The 17,647-nt window shown below is 54.9% G+C and overlaps 2 protein-coding genes across 3 annotated transcripts; both read right to left on the bottom strand.

Annotated features, from left to right (window-relative positions):
• Nucleotides 1-400: 400 nt before the first annotated feature.
• Nucleotides 401-4,441, bottom strand: ZNF358 (zinc finger protein 358). 2 transcript variants are annotated; one of them, XM_068981370.1, is made up of 3 exons: nucleotides 4,390-4,441; nucleotides 2,405-2,510; nucleotides 401-2,165 (listed from the first exon to the last, which is right to left on the bottom strand). In XM_068981370.1, exons 2-3 carry the CDS (start codon nucleotides 2,475-2,477, stop codon nucleotides 448-450), a joined length of 1,791 nt encoding a protein of 596 aa, XP_068837471.1. In that variant the 5' UTR covers nucleotides 2,478-2,510; nucleotides 4,390-4,441; the 3' UTR covers nucleotides 401-447. The 2 variants fall into 2 exon arrangements, with proteins under 2 accessions (XP_068837471.1, XP_068837470.1); XM_068981369.1 differs by lacking the exon at nucleotides 4,390-4,441 and having other exon boundaries at nucleotides 2,405-2,603.
• Nucleotides 4,442-11,445: 7,004 nt separating this feature from the next.
• On the bottom strand, nucleotides 11,446-16,483 carry SAXO5 (stabilizer of axonemal microtubules 5). Its single transcript, XM_068980986.1, has 8 exons — nucleotides 15,835-16,483; nucleotides 14,283-14,389; nucleotides 14,082-14,182; nucleotides 13,705-13,817; nucleotides 13,513-13,622; nucleotides 12,961-13,162; nucleotides 12,306-12,391; nucleotides 11,446-11,673 (listed from the first exon to the last, which is right to left on the bottom strand). Exons 1-8 carry the CDS (start codon nucleotides 16,481-16,483, stop codon nucleotides 11,446-11,448), a joined length of 1,596 nt encoding a protein of 531 aa, XP_068837087.1.
• Between the last annotated feature and the right edge of the window lie 1,164 nt (nucleotides 16,484-17,647).

The raw sequence follows: 17,647 nt of genomic DNA, 5'->3' as shown, positions 1-17,647 counted from the left end.
AGAAAGGGCAGGCTGCCCACATGGTTTCATATCAGCCTCTGCTATGCACCTGCTACACGTTCAGTGTGTCAGAAATCCCACCACTCGTGGGAAAGTTAACTCTAAAAGGGAAGGAAGCAGCATAGACCAGACCACAGGGTGAGTCCGCCCCTGACTGGGGTGGCTAAGTCTGGAGGAACAGAGAATGGCGACTGCTGAGATGGACCAGTATGAGACCTCCTGGGGGAAGCTGCCGCCAGGAGTATGTTTTTGGGGGAGCCAGGACAGTAAGTTTCCGTTTGTGTGCCTCGCTCCGGTAATGCCCTCCCATCTCCCCAGGAACAGGCTGCACATTAGAGAAAAAAGAGCAACAGCAGAACGATGACACAGAGCCAGGAGGCAGTGGGAGGCTTTTACTAACTGCACAACACACGCTTTCCCAGGCCCCGGTGGGCGCCAGCACGGCCTTCAGCCATCGGGCCCGAGCAGGGCTTCTTGCTCCTGCACCCACCTGGGACTCTCGCCCATAGGGAGGGCTGGGCTGACAGTGTCACGGATGGGAGAGCCGCGGTCAGGGTGGGACTTGGAGTTGGAGTCAGGGCTGGGCACAGGATCTATGTTGGGGCTGGGACCAGATCTGTGGTCAGGGCTAGCCAGGAGGTCGGAACTGGCATTATGCCCAGGCTTAGGGTCAGAAGACAGGGCAGAATCAGGGCTGGGGCTACATCTAGAGCCACTGGTGGGTTTGGGGTTGGGATTGGGGAGGGAGCCCAGCGCAGAGCCAGGGTCACGGTCAAGGCCAGAGCTAGGGCCAGGGCTGAGCACTGAGACAGCATCCGGACCCAGGAGAGAGGACTGCCCTGGTCTTAGCATCGAAGCAGGACTGAGGCCCAGGCCGGCAGCGGCAGCGGCGGCAGCCGCAGCTGCAGCTGCACCCTCGTGCACGCGCTTGTGCTTGGTGAGGCTGGAGGCTTGGCCGAAGGCCTTGCCGCAGAGCTGGCAGCGGTAGGGGCGCTCGCCCGAATGCACATGTAGGTGCTGTAGCAACGCGGAGCTCTGCCCAAAGGCCTTGGAGCAGTGGGGGCAGGCGTAGGGCCGCTCGCCCGTGTGCGTGCGCAGGTGATGCTGCAGGTTGGAGCTCTGGCCAAAGGCCTTGCCGCAGTGGGGGCAGCGGTAGGGGCGCTCGGCCGTGTGCGTGCGCTGGTGCTGCAGCAGCGCCGAGCTCTGCCCGAAGGCCTTGCCGCATTGCGGGCATGGGTACGGCCTCTCGCCCGTGTGCGTGCGCAGGTGCTTCAGCAGCGCCGAGCCCTGCCCGAAGCCCTTGGCGCACACTGGGCACTTGTGCGGCCGCGGGCCGCCGTGCGTGCGCAAGTGCTGCGCCAGCAGCGAGCCGTGGCCGAAGGCTTTGCCACACACCGGGCAATGGTGAGGCTTCTCGCCACTGTGGCTGCTGCGGTGCTTGAGCAGTGTGGAGCGCCAACCGAAGGCCTTGCCGCACGCGGCGCACTGGTACGGCCGCGCGCCAGTGTGGATGCCCCGGTGCTGCGCCAGCGTGGCGCCGTGGCTGAATGACTTGCCGCAGTCGGGGCAGCGGTAGGGCTTCTCGCCGCTGTGCGTGCGGCGGTGCTGGCTAAGCCCCGAGCTGCGGCGGAAGGCTCGCCCGCAGTCGGGGCAAGAGAAGGGCCGGGGCGGGCTGGCAGGTGCAGGGAGCACCGCGGGGGCAGCGGTCAGGACCTCAGGAGTGGCAGGGAGGTCGGAGGAGAGGGAGTCCAGGTCTGGGGTGGCAGTGGGACTGAGGGTGTCGCTGTTAGGGTCGAGGATCAGGGGAACCGGGCCGATGACGTCGGGGTCGTCGAAACTTGAAGACAGGGGGTCGAGATCTTGGGGGTCGGAGTCACGGATCCCTGAGATGGAGCCTGGAGCATCCACCTCGGCATCCAGAGCCTCGGAGACAGGCTCCAGATCTTCATAGCTGGGGTCCACGTCCTCAGAGACAGTGTGGAGGTCTTCCGGCTCAGGCTCCGGGTTTGCGGAAGCCGGGTCCAGCTCTTCTGGGTCGGGGTCTAGGTCTTCTGAGTCCGTGTCAAGCTCTTCATAATCGGGCCTCCTGCCTTTGTGGCCTGGGTTCCTGACTAAGACGGAACGCCTCATCCCTGGTGTGGAAGTACCGGCTTCTGGGGCAGGATCTATGGGGTGAGGGCAGAGGGTGAGTGGAGAGTAGGTTCTGGGGAACCGGGGGTCTCTTTTGGAGCCTGGGCAGGGAAGGGAGAGGGAGTTGGGCTGCACCCCAGATCCCGCTTTGGGGTAAACACACAGATCCTTCTCCTGTCTTGTGCTACAGGGAGACTGCATGGCTCCTGCCAGGGCAGGGAGTAGAGGGACCCTGGTGGGACATGGGGAGGGGCCTCCCTTCTCAGCCCCACACCTGGATAGAAGTCAGGGGACCCAGCACTAGAGGTCTCCAGCACCCAGCTCCATGGCTCCGCCCCTCTCTCCATCCTGGGCTCCTCCTCTGGTGGGAAGCTCAGGTCCTGTGGAGGAGAGACAGTCCCCTTGACCATGGCCCCTTTGAGGGGAAGAGGGTGGGTGTCTCGGTTCCTGTGCTTGCTCTAAGTACATGGCCTGAATTCCAGTCCCATTGTTGGGGGTGGCATATTTTGGGGTTCCTGGTAGGGAACTTGGCTCACCTCCTAGAGAGGAAACATTGTGATTTCTGAAGCCTCTATCTATGGGGGATAAGTGTGTGTGTGTGTGTGGTGGTGGGGGGGGCAGACAACATCTGGTACTCCTCCTGGGTCACTGGGGGCACGCAGGGAGACCCTTCCTGGGGAAGAGACAATGTGAATTCCAAACTTCACAGTCCTGGGGTATGACTAAGTGTCAAAATACCTATGTTGTCTTAGATAGAAGATCCTGAATGCTGATTTCTAAAGTTAGAGTGTGCATGGGGAACCCTGGAGGGAGGCAGGGAGACCCATGGACCCATTATCCAGGAGAGTTGGGACAGGTGTCAGTATACCTGTTTGCCCGACTGGATAGATTCTGAATTCTAACCCCTAGCTTGTTAGTTGCTTAGTCTAGTCCAGATGTTTGGTATTTCATGGACTGTAACCCACCAGGCTTCTCTGTCCAAGGAATTATCCAGGCAAGAAAACTGGAGTGGGTAGCCAATCCCCTTCTCCAGTGGATATTCCCCACCCAGGCATCAAACAAGGGTCTCCTGCATTGCAGGCAGATTCTTTACCATATGAACCACCAGAAAACCCCTAGCTGCGGGGTAGGCAAAACAACACACTGGGCTTCTCTTTGGTTACTGGAGGGACCCCTGGGCCATCTCCTAGGAAGGAATGATTTCTTGAGTGACTGACTCCACAGCTGAAGCATGGAGATGGTCCTCTCTGAGAAGAAAGATCCTGAATCCTACCTCCATGGCTGGAGGTAGGGAGTGGGACAGAGAAACAAGCTGGGACCCCTTCTGGGGAGCACGGGGAGCTCAGGATTATCTGCAGGGGAGGTGATGCCCAGCCCATGGCTAGGCCTGGTGGGGGGAACAACAAATAGATCTATTATTGGGAGGGGGGTTGAGGTGGGGGTGGGTGTGCGTTGGAGGGCACTTTGGCTCTCCTTTGGGGGAGGGGGACCTTCTGAGCCACAACCCCAGAGCTGGGAGTGGATACACACACACAGAGAGGCCTGAGTTTCTAGTTCACCTCCTCACATTCCATGATGGAGGGTGGGGGGACAGTGATGGGTCACCCCTGGCTTCCCAGTAGGGGGAAGACCCTTAGATTGGCTCCTGAATTCCCACCTCTGAGCTACAAGTAGCAAGGAGACATAACTGGGGTCTTTCCCTGAGTTCCTGTGGGGCAGGTGGAATCCTGGATCACCTCCTGAGGAAGGGGCTTCCAGTGCTCTGGACTCCAAGACTGGAAAGTGAGGGGAAACAACATCTGGGGTCCTGGGGGAGATCCCTCTGGAGGATGGGTCTCCTGAACTCCAGACCCCAGGCTGGAGGGTCTGAGGGAACAATACCTGGGGTCACTCCTGGGCTCCTGGGGTGGGGGATCCGGATCGCCTCCAGGGGAGGGGGCGTTCTGGACTTACGCCCCCCCACCCCAGCCGAGGGGTGCCCCCCTCCCCTACCTCCCGATTGACGATTGAAGGCGCCCAGCTTGGGCTGGGCCCTCCCCCGGGGCCGCAGCGGCGGAACCGGCGCGCTAGGCCCGCAGGTCGCGCGGCCCCCTCCCATCGCGCCCCAGGCTCTGCTCTCCCCGGGCGGGCGGGCGTGCGGGGCGGCGGTGGAGGGTAGGACAGAGGTCGCCCCAGGCCGCGCCCCGCGCTGGGGGCCCCCCGCGCCCGCCCCCCTCATCGCGGCCCCCGCCCGCCCGGCCCGCTCGCGGGGACACTCACCCGGCGCCCCTCTCCCCTGCCCGGCCCGCCGCGCCCGCCGGCGCCCCCGGGGCCCGCAGGAAGCCCCCCGCCCGCCAGCCCCGCCGGCGGCCCCCTCGGCCCTGCGGCCCCGCCAGGCGCTCCCGGGGAGCGAGAGGGGCTGGCCGAGGGCCGCAGCGGGGGCTGCTGGGACTTGTAGTTCGCCCGCGCCCGCCTCGGCCGTCGCCATCGCTGCCCCCGCCCCCCGGGCCAGCCTTTGTCCCGGCCCGGCCACCCGGCCGCGCGGCCGCGCCTTTGTCTGCGCCGGGCCCCGCCCGCGCTGTCCCCGCCGCCGCCTCTCCTCTTCTGCTTCTCTCCCAGCCGCTCTTGATCCCTCTCCGCCCCTGTCTCTCTCTGTGTGTCCCTTCTCTGTCCCTCCGTCCCTTTATTTCCATGTCTTGGCCTCTCTTGTCACTTTCTCTGCCTCCATCCCTCTGTCTCTGCATACTCCTCCTCTCTCTCCCTGCCTCTGCCTCCTGCCCGTGTCTCCGACTCTCTGTCTCTCTTTCTCTCTCTCTCGTTTCCAGGAACACCGAACAGTCTCTGTCTCTTGCAGACGGGCAACACACATCAGCATTGTTCAGACGCTGAGAATTTACAAACTTGTGGTATCTTTGCTCAATCCAGCGTTTTCGCTTTAAGACTCCTCCTCCGAGGAAAAGAGCTGGGGATACTCCTCCTCCTTCTCCTCCCAGGGTCATGCAGGGCTGTCACTGGTGGGCTCCCCGTGCCTGTTCCTCCTTCTATAAGCCAGGTCTAGTAAGCAGTCTGGGCATACTTTACCTGGAGATGAAGATCCCTGTGAAGAGGGAATGAAATACAGCCCTGGCAGCTGGCAGCTGGGCTGTGATGTTCTTAGCAGAACATAAACAACAGGTCTCAGAATATAAACAGTCATCACACAAGGCCGCTCTGTGACCGCGTCTGAGCTGAGATAGACACAAGGACACTGCAACCTCAAAAATGAATACATATCCTGTGCCTCCTACTAACAGAGATGACTGCCACTTCCAATGACCACCCCACATCCATCCTCCTACATCTAAGAATCACCAAAAGACCCAGTCACCAATCTGCTCCCTCACAGTGCCAGGCTAGAATTGCTCTACTCTCTTCAACTCTACTTAAAACTCTCCAGCACAAGCCTGAATCCTATAAGAAGCCTTTCTGTCCTCCACCTCTCTCCTCTGGAGATACCCTGCTAAGGGGTCTTCCTTGCTGCACAAGCTAAAAAAAACCAAACTTTTTTTGACTACCGGTGTGCTTCTGATGGGGCTTTTCTGGGGGCTCAGTGGTAAAGAACCCACCCGCCAGTGCATGAGACGTGGGTTCGATTCCTGGGTCATGAAGATCCCCTGGAAAAGAGAATGGCAACCCCCTCCAGTATTCTTGTCTGGAGAATCCCATGGACAGAGGAGCCTGGAGGGCTACAGTCCATGGGGTCGCAAAGAGTCGGACATGACTGAGCGACTAAACAACAACAACAAAAACAAGTGCTTCTGATGGTCCTTGGCTGGTGAATTTTGACACCACCTACCCTTGCATGTAGGTCAGGCCTCCAGGAGACTTTGCTCTTCCTTCTGGAATCTTCTAGATCTGGGCTGGACTTTTGGCCTGAGACCTGCTTTCTATCCCTCTGTGGAGAAGCCCACAGCAGATCTGAGAGACTTGAGTTTGCAATTGGATTATGTTCCTGGATCCTTATCCTGCTGAATGATCCCATTACAGTAATACTTGTAAAGACAGCTGTTGTTTCTGTCTGCCTAGTCTCAATCTCTCTCTTGTTTTCCCTTTGTGTAGCCCCTACCACTACTCCAGACAGACCTGTGTCTAACACAGCCCCCAGGATCTTGTAATTGAAACTTATCAACCCGAGAACCTCCCCCCTTGGCCACAAGGATGAGGTCTGGGATGAAGCCACGTAGCTGGAGGATCTCTTTCTTCCTCTGGGATCATGAACTGTTCACAGGACCTCATTCTACCTGCACCCACCTTCCTCAGTTGTGTGGAAGAACAGTCTGCAGACTGAAGTCAGTCTGTACCAGGATGTAGAGGTGAGAGTCAGAGAGACAGCCGTAGTTATATTGGTTGAGCTCCTCAGTTCAGGTCAGTTCAGTCACTCAGGTGTGTCCGACTCTTTGCAACCCCATGGACTGCAGCATGCCAGGCTTCCCTGTCCATCACCAACTCCCAGAACTTGCTCAAACTCATGTCCATTGAGTTGGTGATGCCATCCAACCTTCTCATCCTTTGTTGTCCCCTTCTCCTCTCACCTTCAATCTTTCCCAGCATCAGAGTCCTTTCCAATAAGTCAGTTCTTCGCATCAGGTGGCCAAAGTATTAGAGTTTCAGCTTCAGCATCAGTCCTTCCAATGAATATTCAGGACTGATTTCCTTTAGGATGGACTAGTTTGATCTCCTAGCAGTCCAAGGGACTCTCAAGAGTCTTTTCCAACACCACAGTTCAAAAGCATCATTTTTTTGGCACTCAGGTTTCTTTACAGCCCAACTCTCACATCCTTACATGGCTACTGGAAAAACCATAGCTTTGACTAGACAGACCTTTGGTAGCAAAGTAATGTCTCTGCTTTTTAATATGCTGTCTAGGTTGGTCATGGATATAGCCAGGTTGAGCTCCTGGATATAGCCATACCTGAAGCCCTCAGTCTTGTCAGTGTCACAAGCCAACCAATTTCTTGGGTATTTAAGCTAGTTTAGTGGGTTTCTGTTCCTTGCAGTCATGACATTCTTGACTAATTTATAAATTAGTTTCGGGAAAGGGAAGGGTATTGAAGGAAATAACTTAAACTGTGAAATTGGCTGAACAAATTTAAAATAGAGGGCCAGGGCCACCACAGACATATATATACATACATTATGAATAGGACTTCAGGCCTTGTGCTCTGCACAACCTTCCCAGATGTATGTCACACCCCATAGAAGAGCCTTTTTCTGGAGACCAGACATCTATCATGTAGAAAAATAGCTAATTAAATTGTTGCCTGTTTTATCTTGGCACTCTAACAGTGTGTCACCTGAGACTGTGGCTCAAGTGCCTTTGGAGGAAAACATCAGGATGTTGGAATACCCGGGAGCTTCCATGAAGTCTTGAGCAAGGTCTTATAAGATAGATATAAACTCCCTCTATCTGCTCCTTCTTAAAGCAAAGTTAGCACTTCTTTGATTTTGTGAGATTGCCAGAGCTCAATCCTCTGCCCCAGGTTAAAAAACAAAGTTACTAGGAATGAGATGGGGAGATAAGGCTGGGATTATCAGAAATCTGGTGGGTACTTTCAAACACTGAACACTGCCTGTCTCTAAAGGCACAATTACCCTCATTGGGACGAGCCTATTGGCTGAGTCTGTCTGCTCTCTAGATTGTAACCTGGGGCAAGATAGATGCTATGGGGATGGGCAGGCACAGGTCTGTTGCTAGGAGACAGGATCTACCAAGGTTGGCCTCCAGATTCCAAGATCCTGGTGAGGTTTGGTGAACCAAATCATCCGGGCATCCAACCACAGCATCCCATCCCTCTGGACACAGTGATTGGTTCGTGGCTGGACATGTGACACAAATGGGTCAATCAGAGTGTTCCTTACTTTCTAATGTGAGACAGCTCTTCCTTTAGGGCCTAACTATTAGGATTTGGATTTGGATTTTGTTTTGGTTTTGTTTTTTGCCACTGCTTGGACTGAGAGGCAGCAAGGCAGAAAGCATGCTTGATAAGGAATTGGCAGTCTTGCTAATTACAGACTTTCTTAAGTCAATAAAATCCCTGTCTGCTTGAGCACATAGAGCTAGGTTTCTGATACTTGAAATAGAAATACCTAAGACCTTAACAAAATTTAGGCACTGTTCATTGAGCTGCAGCCAAGTGTGAGGCCCTGTTTTAAGATGGTACATGCACATTGTGTTGATTCTTTGTAACCCTCCATGAAGGAGGAACTGTTGCTCTCCCCAATTTTTCACATAATGAAAGTGAGGGTGAAAGTGTGAAATCATTTGCTGAAGGACAGAAAGAGATAAGTCTGATGCTTAGTGATGAGTACCATTGACAAGAATGTTTTCCTTTAAAAATTCATCTGTTTGGGGACTTCCCTGGTGATCCAGTGGTTAAGAATCTGCCTTGCAATGCAGGAGATGAGGGTTCAATCCCTGGCCGAGGAACTAAGATCCCCACATGCAGGGGCAGCTAGGCCCGAGAGCAGCAACTACTGAGGATGTGCACTCTAGAGCCCGTGCTCCACAACAAGAGAAACCCCTGCACACTGCAACTAGATAAAAGCCCGAGTCACAACAAAGACCAAGCATAGCCTAAATACAAAAAGAGTCATCGGTTTTCCCATATTCAAGACTATTTCATCTGGGCTTCCCTGGTAGCTCAGTAGTTAAAAAGAAAGCTGCCTGCCGATGCAGGAGACAAGAGTTTGATCCCTGGTCTAGGAAGATCCCACAGGGCATGGAGCAACTAAGCCCGTGCATCACATCTATTGAGCCTTTGCTCTAGAGCCTGGGAACTGCAACTACTGAGTCCTCATGCCACAACTATTGAAGCCCAGGAGCTCTAGAGCCTGTGCTCACAAGAGAAGTCACCGAAATGAGAAGCTCATGCGTTGCAACTAGAGAGTAGCCTCCACTCACTACAACTAGAGAAAAGCCCAAGTAGCAGTAAGGACTGAGCATAGTAAAAAAAAAAAAGTAAATACATAAATTTAAAAAAAGATTATTTTATTCATCTAGCTTTATAAGCCCTTTTGGTTTTTATAGTTCATATGACATGCCTTTTTTGGAAAGTAAGTGGAATATAGGAGGGATAGACATAAATCCATAACATAGAATCATCATAATGTAATTTCTTCTTATACTGAAGACATTTCGAATAAAGTTTCTCTTCTTTCCTGGCAACCCATACTGGGACTTGTCAGTTCCTTGGTTAGAAAATGCAAAAATCTGCCTCCTTGTAACTCCTACCTCTTATTTCTCATCTGGTGTCTCAGCAGTTTAAACCATTCTTAGAACCAGGCAGGAGCACGCATAATCCTGCAACTGGAGCTACACAGAACCGAAGCAAAATTTCTGAGCTTCCTGGTAGGCAAGGCAAAGAGGATGAGTCCCTTTGTACATACAGTCTGGCCAAGCAGCAGACCAGCTTTACCAGGAGCACCTGATTTTGTCGTGGGAATCACTGGAGAATGGGTTTATTGCAGTGGTCCTCAACCAGGGGCAACTTCCCCCCTCAAGGGACACTTGGCAATGCATGGAGACATCTTTGGTTGTCACAACTGGGTGGGGGGAGGAGGAATGTACTACTGGAGTGTGGTGGGTAGAGGTCAAGGATGATGCTGGCCAGCCTGCAATGCATGAGACGGCCTCCAACCACCAGGAATGATCCTATCCAGAATGCTAATAATGCTGACATTGAGAAAGCCTGTTATTATAATGGAGTAATTCACAAGAGTGTCATCTGCATCATTAGTGGAAGCAAACAGAAGAACTGTCCGGCCTCTAGCAGACCTTCTCATGGTCAGTGTGGATACCATGATTGCAGCCAAAAGGGCATCTTGTCCCAGTAGGACCTCAAACTGGACTCCTCTCCTTCCTGTGGAAATGACAGGCTGGTCTCACAGGATTATTGCCCATGGGGAAAGGACTGCTGGCCAGGCTTGAGGCTGACCTTTAGTGGCCCATTGGATTGGGGGTCTTGTGAAGGTCTGTCTACAGGGTCAGGAAACTATGTTCATTCACTGAAACCAGATTCTCAACAGCCTGTCGAGGCAGGGCCCAAGCACAGCCACCAAGACCCATCTGATCATTCCAGCCAAAGCCAACTTCTTGGTGTTGATTGCACCAGACTGCCAAGATTGTCATGGTGGGTTGCTGTCCAAGGTACTGGTCCTTGACATGTTTGCTAAGCCCTGTCACCCACTGGCTTCAAGGGCCCACCCCAACCTCCTCCTTTCTACCCCTTTCATTCTGTCTCTGGCCTAACACCTGCCCGCCTTGGACCTGATTATATCCTGATGACTTTTGTTGTTTTTCCCTTTTCACCTGGGGGCCAGTTTCCCAGCCAGCTAGTGCACCAACCATTCAGCTTCCAGCCTCTGCCCACAACAGGGTAAATTGCTGGGCCATTCTCATGTCCACCCCTTCATGCCCCCTCTGAGCCCCAGCCAGCATCTCAAGGATTGAAAGCTCCTTCCTCCCCCTCCTCTCCTTCATCCTTGTAAGGGAAGCTCTCCTTTCTTAACTCCCAGCCACAACCTGACTAGTGTGTACATTTCTCAGTTATAACAATCTAATGAGAGAGATTGTGTCCAAGTGGTGCTAGTGGTAAAGAACCCATCTGGCAATACAGGAGACATAAGAAACGCAGGTTCAATCCCTGGGTTGGGAAGATCCCCTGGAGGAGGGCATGGCAACCCACTCCAGTATTTTTGCTTGGAGAATCCCATGGACAGAGGAGCCTGGCAGGCTATAGTCTATGGGGTCTCAAAAGGTCATACATGACTGAAGCAACTTACCTCGTGGCACACACGCAATGAGAGAGAGCTATTATTTATCTCCATTTTATAGATAAGCAACTAGAGGCTCAGAGGGGTCAAATGACTTGCCCAAGAATACTTTTCAGGACATGGTGGAGTCAGGATTTGGACTCTCCATTCAGTTCCAGGAGTCTGTGATCTCAGTCTCCTGACACTGCCTCATTCACTCACATCATTCAGAGCTTGTGACAGCAAACTCCTTACATGAGTCCAACCACCAAGCCTTTGCACAAACTGGGATGGCCTCCCTGCCCAGAATGGGACAACACCCAGGGTCTGCGAAAGGGCTTCTCCCTGGAGTCATTCTCTCTTGTACATTCTCCCCGACCTCCACCCTTCATCCCGCAAGCCCCCTATCTCCTGGAGGAGGGCATAGCAACCCACTCCAGTATTCTTGCCTGGAAAATTCCACGGACAGAGGAGCCTGATGGGCTATGTCCATGGGGTTGCACAGAGTCAGACTGAGCACACACGCATGGGTTGCCAGAGCACTGTTTATTGCTGGCTAGGGCATGGGTAGATAGGGGTCTGGGGGGCCCGAGGGTCCACTTTCTGAGCCCCACAGCCCCACTGATGAAGAGAGCCCAGGGGCAAGTGACTCTCCTGGAGGTCGTCCCATCTTAGCACTGCTGGGCCCTGATACTTGAAGGTAAATTCATCCTTGTTTAGGGTTGAGAAGAAGCGCTGTTGACCCAGTGGGGGCTCCAAGTGGCTATACTTGCACTGTGGAGTCAGGGTGGGGGAGCCTGGCAGGGCAGCCTGGAGGGCGGCTGACCCACCCAGGCCACCCTGGGAACATAAAAGTGTGGGGAGAGACTCAGCCGGTTTGGCCCATGACTGGGTCCTGGAGAGGTGAGCTAAAGGTTGGAGTGACACAGGAGCTGGATGAGAAGCTGAAGAGAAACCAGTGCAGGCCCCAGGAGAGACCCCATGGGCTTGTTGACTTTAGGTGATTCTGAGCTCACCCTCAGCTTGGAATGTAACTGTGGCTCACCAGCGTTGCCCCTGAACTGACCGTGATGGGCCCCTGAGCCTTGGGTGACCCTAGAGTGACCCTGAGCTGTGAAGTTAAAGTGTTAGTCACTCATTCGTGTCTGACTCTTTGTGACCCCATGGACTGTTACCCACCAGGCTCCTCTGTCCATGGAATTCTCCAGGCAAGAATACTGGAGTGGGTTGCCATGCCCTCCTTCAAGGGATCTTCCTGACCCAGGAATCCGACCCATGTCTCCTGCCTTGCAGGCAGATTCTTTACCGTCTGAGTCACCAGGGAATCCCGACCCTGAGCAGATGTGAGACTAATTCTGATCTGAGAGGTTACCTGGTTAAGGAGATACCCTCTCCTCCTCTCTCACCCGCTGTAGCAGCTCCTCCGTCACAGAGGCTGGAGCTATTCCGTGTGGCTTCAGCATCTTCCGGTTCGTGGTTAAAAAATCTACGTCTGGAGATTTGGGTGGGGTGGCTGAGCTGAGGGGTTGAGGGAGGAAAAGCAGAGCCCAGGGGGAAAGGACGTGGGAGACTAAGGATGCAACAAGGGTTCAAGGGCGACGCCTGGGTTTCCGCTGAAGTTGTCAGGGGAGGAGGATGCGTTAGGAGGCAGGGAGGGTAAGGGAGTCAGGGGGGCACTGAGGTGGCCAGGGGCGGGGCAAGGGCAAAAGATCCGGGGTGAGGGGCTGGTGGGGGGCCAGGAAGAGTGGACTAGCTGGTCAAAGGGCGGAGCCAGAGGAGGAAGAGAGCTGAGCCTTGAGAGGGTGGATATGGAGAGGAGAGGAGCCATACCAGAGGGGCGGAGTCATGCAGGGATGGAGGGGGTTGTTGAGAGTCACGATGACGAGGGCATGGGGTTGTTCAGGGTCAGAGCTAGCAAGCTTGGCCCAGGCCGTGAGATCTAACCCTTCAGGAGGCGGAGCCAGAGGCCGGCAGTGGGCGAGGTGGGATTGGCTGGGGGCGGGACCACAGAGGTAGCAGGGGTAGGGCGGGGCTTCCTAAGGTGGGCGGGGCCTCGCTCACCACCGGTGCCCTCTGGCAGGTTGCTGCGCTGCAGGTGGAGGTTGGGCGCTTTCCGCGGCTTTGGCATCCCAGGGGGTAAATAGTCCGTGCCCATGGAGGTCTGGAAGAACTGTCCGAGCAGCGAAGGCTCCCCTAGGGTTATGTGACTCTGCAGTGTCTCATGAGGCACGTGGCGGCTGGCTAGCTCGCTCGTTTGCAGGGGCTGTAAGGACCACAGGGCATCTGGGAAGCTCCTCTCGTCACAGAAGTCCCAAGCCCGGGGATGAAGTTCAGAAGCGGGAGCTGTGTGACCTTGGACGGCTCACACTCTCTCCGGGTCCCACGTGATGGCGCTGGGAATTGGTACTGTTATTTCAGTTTACAGACAACCACTGTGGTATGAAATGGTTAAGTGGCTCTCCCTACATCCTGCAAATAGATCCAGGAGATCCCTGTACACATGTCCAGCTCCCTCCCACATCAGGGCCTTTGCACTTGCTATTATTCACTCTGGGAAACAGAGAAAAGCCCGTTTCTCTGACTCGCCCTGCAGCCTTTCGCCTTCCTGCTGACCTGACGGTAGAAGAAGTGTGTGGAGGTGGTGAGGCTCCCCGGACCGGGACACCCGTTTCCTTCCAGGATGTGTGACTCCGGAGTCTGGTCATGGTGAAGAAGGAAAGGTTCTGCCAGTGGCAGAGTAGGTCCTGAGCAATGCTGGGTGGCTGTTGTGGGAGTGAGGGGGCAGGGCAGGCAGCCGGATCTCACCTGGCTCCCGGGCATAGAAGTGTTCCCTCTTGGTGGTCCTGTCGTGGAAGAGGCCATCCCCAGGACGGATGTTCACACAGTGGATGTGGGCTGAGGCCTGGGCCTTGTCATACCTGCAGGTAAGGGGATGGGAAGCAGGAAGTGGATCCATCTGATCTGGGCCCTTACAACTCCCAGGAAAAGGGAGGGAGGGACAGGCTCCCCAATGGCTAAGCTGTGTGGTGCTAATTGTGAGTGATCCAGCACAATAGTGGGCCTTGCCTGTGGGTGATGGAGAGGGCACAGTGCTGGCCCAAGAGACTTAGGTGACCCACCCCACGTATCACTGAAAGCCCTTTCACCCTGTCTTGGTAGAAAAGGCCATGGTTCCTTTGTACCTGTCCGGGGGCAGATCTGGAGGCCCATAGGCTTGTTTCTGCTCTGTGCACATGGGCCTGTAGCCAATCTTGAAGTCTCCCAGTCCTATGCTGGAGGAGGCCTGTGGGTGGACAGGAGTGGGGAGGGCAAGACCACCCAGTCCCCATCGCTGCTCCTCCCCCTGACCCCCCACCCTCAGCACCAGCCTGGTCTCAATTTACCCTCTTACACGGCAAGACAGGTGGGCCTGGCAGGGCCTGGAACTGTCTCTGGTAGGAGGTGCTATCATCCTGTCTTTTGTGCTCCCACTGGAGGGGATTGGGCCCACCTGAGAATGAGCAAGAGGAGAGAGAACAGGATCAATTCTTGGCAGCTTCAGGACCACTGGGATTCTATTCCTCGCCTGGGAAGGGCAGGTGGGCAGTCCAGACTAGCTTAGTCAAAGGCCTATCTGGAAAACATCAAAAATAATGAGAAGTAGGGACTTCCACGGGGTTCCCTGGTAGTTCAGTGGTAGAGAGTCCACCTGCAATGTAGGAGCCGCAGGCAAAGCAGGTTGGATCTCTGGGTTGATCCCCTGAAGACCCACTCCAGTCTTCTTGCCTGGAGAATCCCATGGGCAGAGGAGCCTGGTGGGCTACAGTGCATGGGGTGACTCGCAGTGGAGGGGGCCTGGGCTCATTTGATTTCTGGTCAGGGAACTAGACCCCACATGCCACAACGAAGATCAAAGATCCCATGAGCCAAAACTAAGACCCGGTACAGCCAAATATATATATATATATATATATATATATATATATATATATATATATTTTTTTTTTTTTAATGACAATAAGGGAGTTCCCTGATGGCCTAGTGGTTAGGATTCCAGGTTGTCACTCCTGTGATCCAGGGTCAGTCTCTGGTTGGGAGCTGAGTTCACACAAGCTATATGTTCCTCTGAGTCACAGAATTGGAAAAATCATGCAAATGACAGCGACCCTTTGTTGCTATCTGGCAGGCACCTCCTGCACTCGGGGTTCTTTTGGCTTCACCAGTAACTATAAAACTGGTTGTTGCACCCACTTTGCAGATGAGTAAACTGAGGCTGGAAGAGGTTGTCTTCCTCAGAGTCACACAACTACTGAGGTGGCAGGGCTGGGTGGTAGAGGTGGAGGACACTTAGCAGATTTGTTTAACCCCAAACCAGCTTCATGACTCTGCCCACAGCAAAGCACCCTGGAGAGCTTTGGGAGATGTGCCCATTCTATGGATGCAGAAACTGAGGCTCAAGGAGGTTCCAGGGTTTCTCAGCCTCTGTGCTGTTGACATTTAACATGAAAGTGAAACTGTTAATCGCTTGGTTGTGTCCCACTCTTTGCGACTCCATGGACAGTAGCCCGCCAGGCTCCTCTGTCCATAGGGTTTTCCAGGCAAGAATGCTGGAGTGGGTTGCAATTCCCTTCTCTAGGGTATCTTTCTGACCCAGGGATTGAACCCGGGTCTCCTGGATTGGCAGGCAGATTCTTAACCAACTGAGCCACGAGGGAAGCCAACATCTGGATAATTCTTTACTGTGGGGAGCTCCCCTATGCGAGGTAAGATGTTTAGTAGCATCCCTGGCTTCCATCAACTCCCTGACAGTAGTATTCTCTCCTTCCCGTCGTAAAGACAAAAAGACGATCATCAGACACTGCCATGTGTCCACTGGGGGCGAGGAGCAGAATCCCTGTTTGCCGCGAGAATAAGTGTGTCGGTGAAATTGCCTAGGGTGCCCGGGCGCGCACTCACAGAGGCGGCAGGCAGGCTCTCGGGGCTTCAGGCAAAGGTCGTGGAGCGGGAAGAACTCCCGGTACGTGGTGGGCGGGATGCGCAGCTTGGCTCGGTCGCCGGATGGCAGCGAGTCGCGGTCGAAGATGAGGCGCGCTCCGCGGGTGTGTTCGCGAGCGCGCTCCGACGGCTCTGGCCAGCTGTAGTCGCCGCGCGCGGTGGAGAGGCCGGTGCGCGCACGCGCTTCCGCGTGCACGTGCAGGTGACTGGCTTGCGTGGCGAGTGTGCGCTCCCGCGCCAGTTCCCGCTCCTGCTCCCTCAACAGCACAGGTGGCGGGGGCTCATAGGCGCAGCGCGTCTCCGACAGGCGCTGCTGGCCCGCCCAGCGCGCATCGTTTTGGAAGAGGGATGAGCAGGGCGGCGGCGGGCACAGTGGCCCACGGATAGAGCCCGAGTAGGCGGGAAAGTCCCGGTGCGATGTGGGCTGCTTGGCGTCCGCGTGCAGCCGCGGGTCCGGCCCCAGCGCGAAGTGCGAGGCCTTGAGGAAGTCCAGCCGGGACACTGGGCACGGCAGGAGGGCGCCCGCGGCCGTAGCGGGGGGAGGTGCCACCTGCGAGGAGGCGGAGACAGGAATGAGCGGGTCGCACGGTGGGCTCGGGGTTGGAGACATCGTAACAGGTTTAAGGATTCTACTGGCGGTCCAGTGGTCAGGACTCCTAGCTTTCACTTCCAGGGACCAGGGTTCAACCCTGATCGGGGAACTGAGATCCCGCAAGCCCTGTGGTGTGGCCCTCACCCCCGCCCAAAAGAAACAGTTGTAGCCCCTTTGCCTGCCCGCAGGGAAAGTAGAGATAGAAATAACCACTTGTTTGGCATTTAGAGTGTGTCAGGCACGGTTCTCGGAGAAGGCAATGGAAAGCCACTCCAGTACTCTTGCCTAGAAAATCTCACGAACGGAAGAGCTTGGTAGGCTGCAGTCCATGGGGTCTCTACTAGTTAGACAACGACTGAGCGACTTCACTTTCACTTTTCACTTTCACGCATTGGAGAAGGAAATGGCATCCCACTCCAGTGTTCTTGCCTGGAGAATCCCAGGGACGGCGGAGCCTGGTGGGCTGCCGTCTATGGGATCGCACAGAGTCGAACACGACTGAAGCCACTTAGCAGCAGCAGCAGCAGGCACGGTTCTAGGCGCCTGGAGAGGGTTCATCAACATACCTAGAGCCCTACCTTTGTGGAGATGGTAACGGGAACATACAATAATGAATAAATGTAATCACATCAACTGCAGAGTAAGTTACAAGGTGGTAAGTGCCTTGGGGGGAGAAAGTCACATGGCGTGAAGGATAGGGTTTGGGCTAAGCAGCCTTGTTTTAAGTAGTCAGGAAAGGCATTCCTTGGTGGTGCAGTGGGTAAGAATCCACCTGCCATTGCAGGAAACAAGGGTTTGATCCCTGGTCTGGGAAGATTCCATACGCTGCAGATCAGTTAAGCCTGTGGGAGCCACAGCTACCAAAGCCCACGCTCTAGGAGCCCATGTACCACAAGAGAGGCCACGGCATCGAGAAACACACACAGTGAAGAGTACCTCCCCGGCGGCCACAATTTGAGAAAGCCCACATGCAGCAACGAGGAACCAGTGCAGTCATAAATAAATGAATACATGCATTTTAAAATTAGTCGTGGAAGGCATCACTAAGATGATAGTTCAGCAAAGACCTGGAAAGAGGGGCAGTGGGGCATTTGGGTATTGGGGAGGGTAATAACATTCTGGGCAGAAGAAACAGCAGGTACAAAGGCCCTGTGGCTGCTGCAGAGACATAGGAATAGCTGC

The sequence above is a fragment of the Capricornis sumatraensis genome, chromosome 9 (assembly GCF_032405125.1).
Source record: "Capricornis sumatraensis isolate serow.1 chromosome 9, serow.2, whole genome shotgun sequence".
NCBI lineage: Eukaryota > Metazoa > Chordata > Mammalia > Artiodactyla > Bovidae > Capricornis > Capricornis sumatraensis.
Note: the sequence above shows the minus strand (reverse complement) of the source record. Positions and strands in the feature narration are given on the sequence as shown.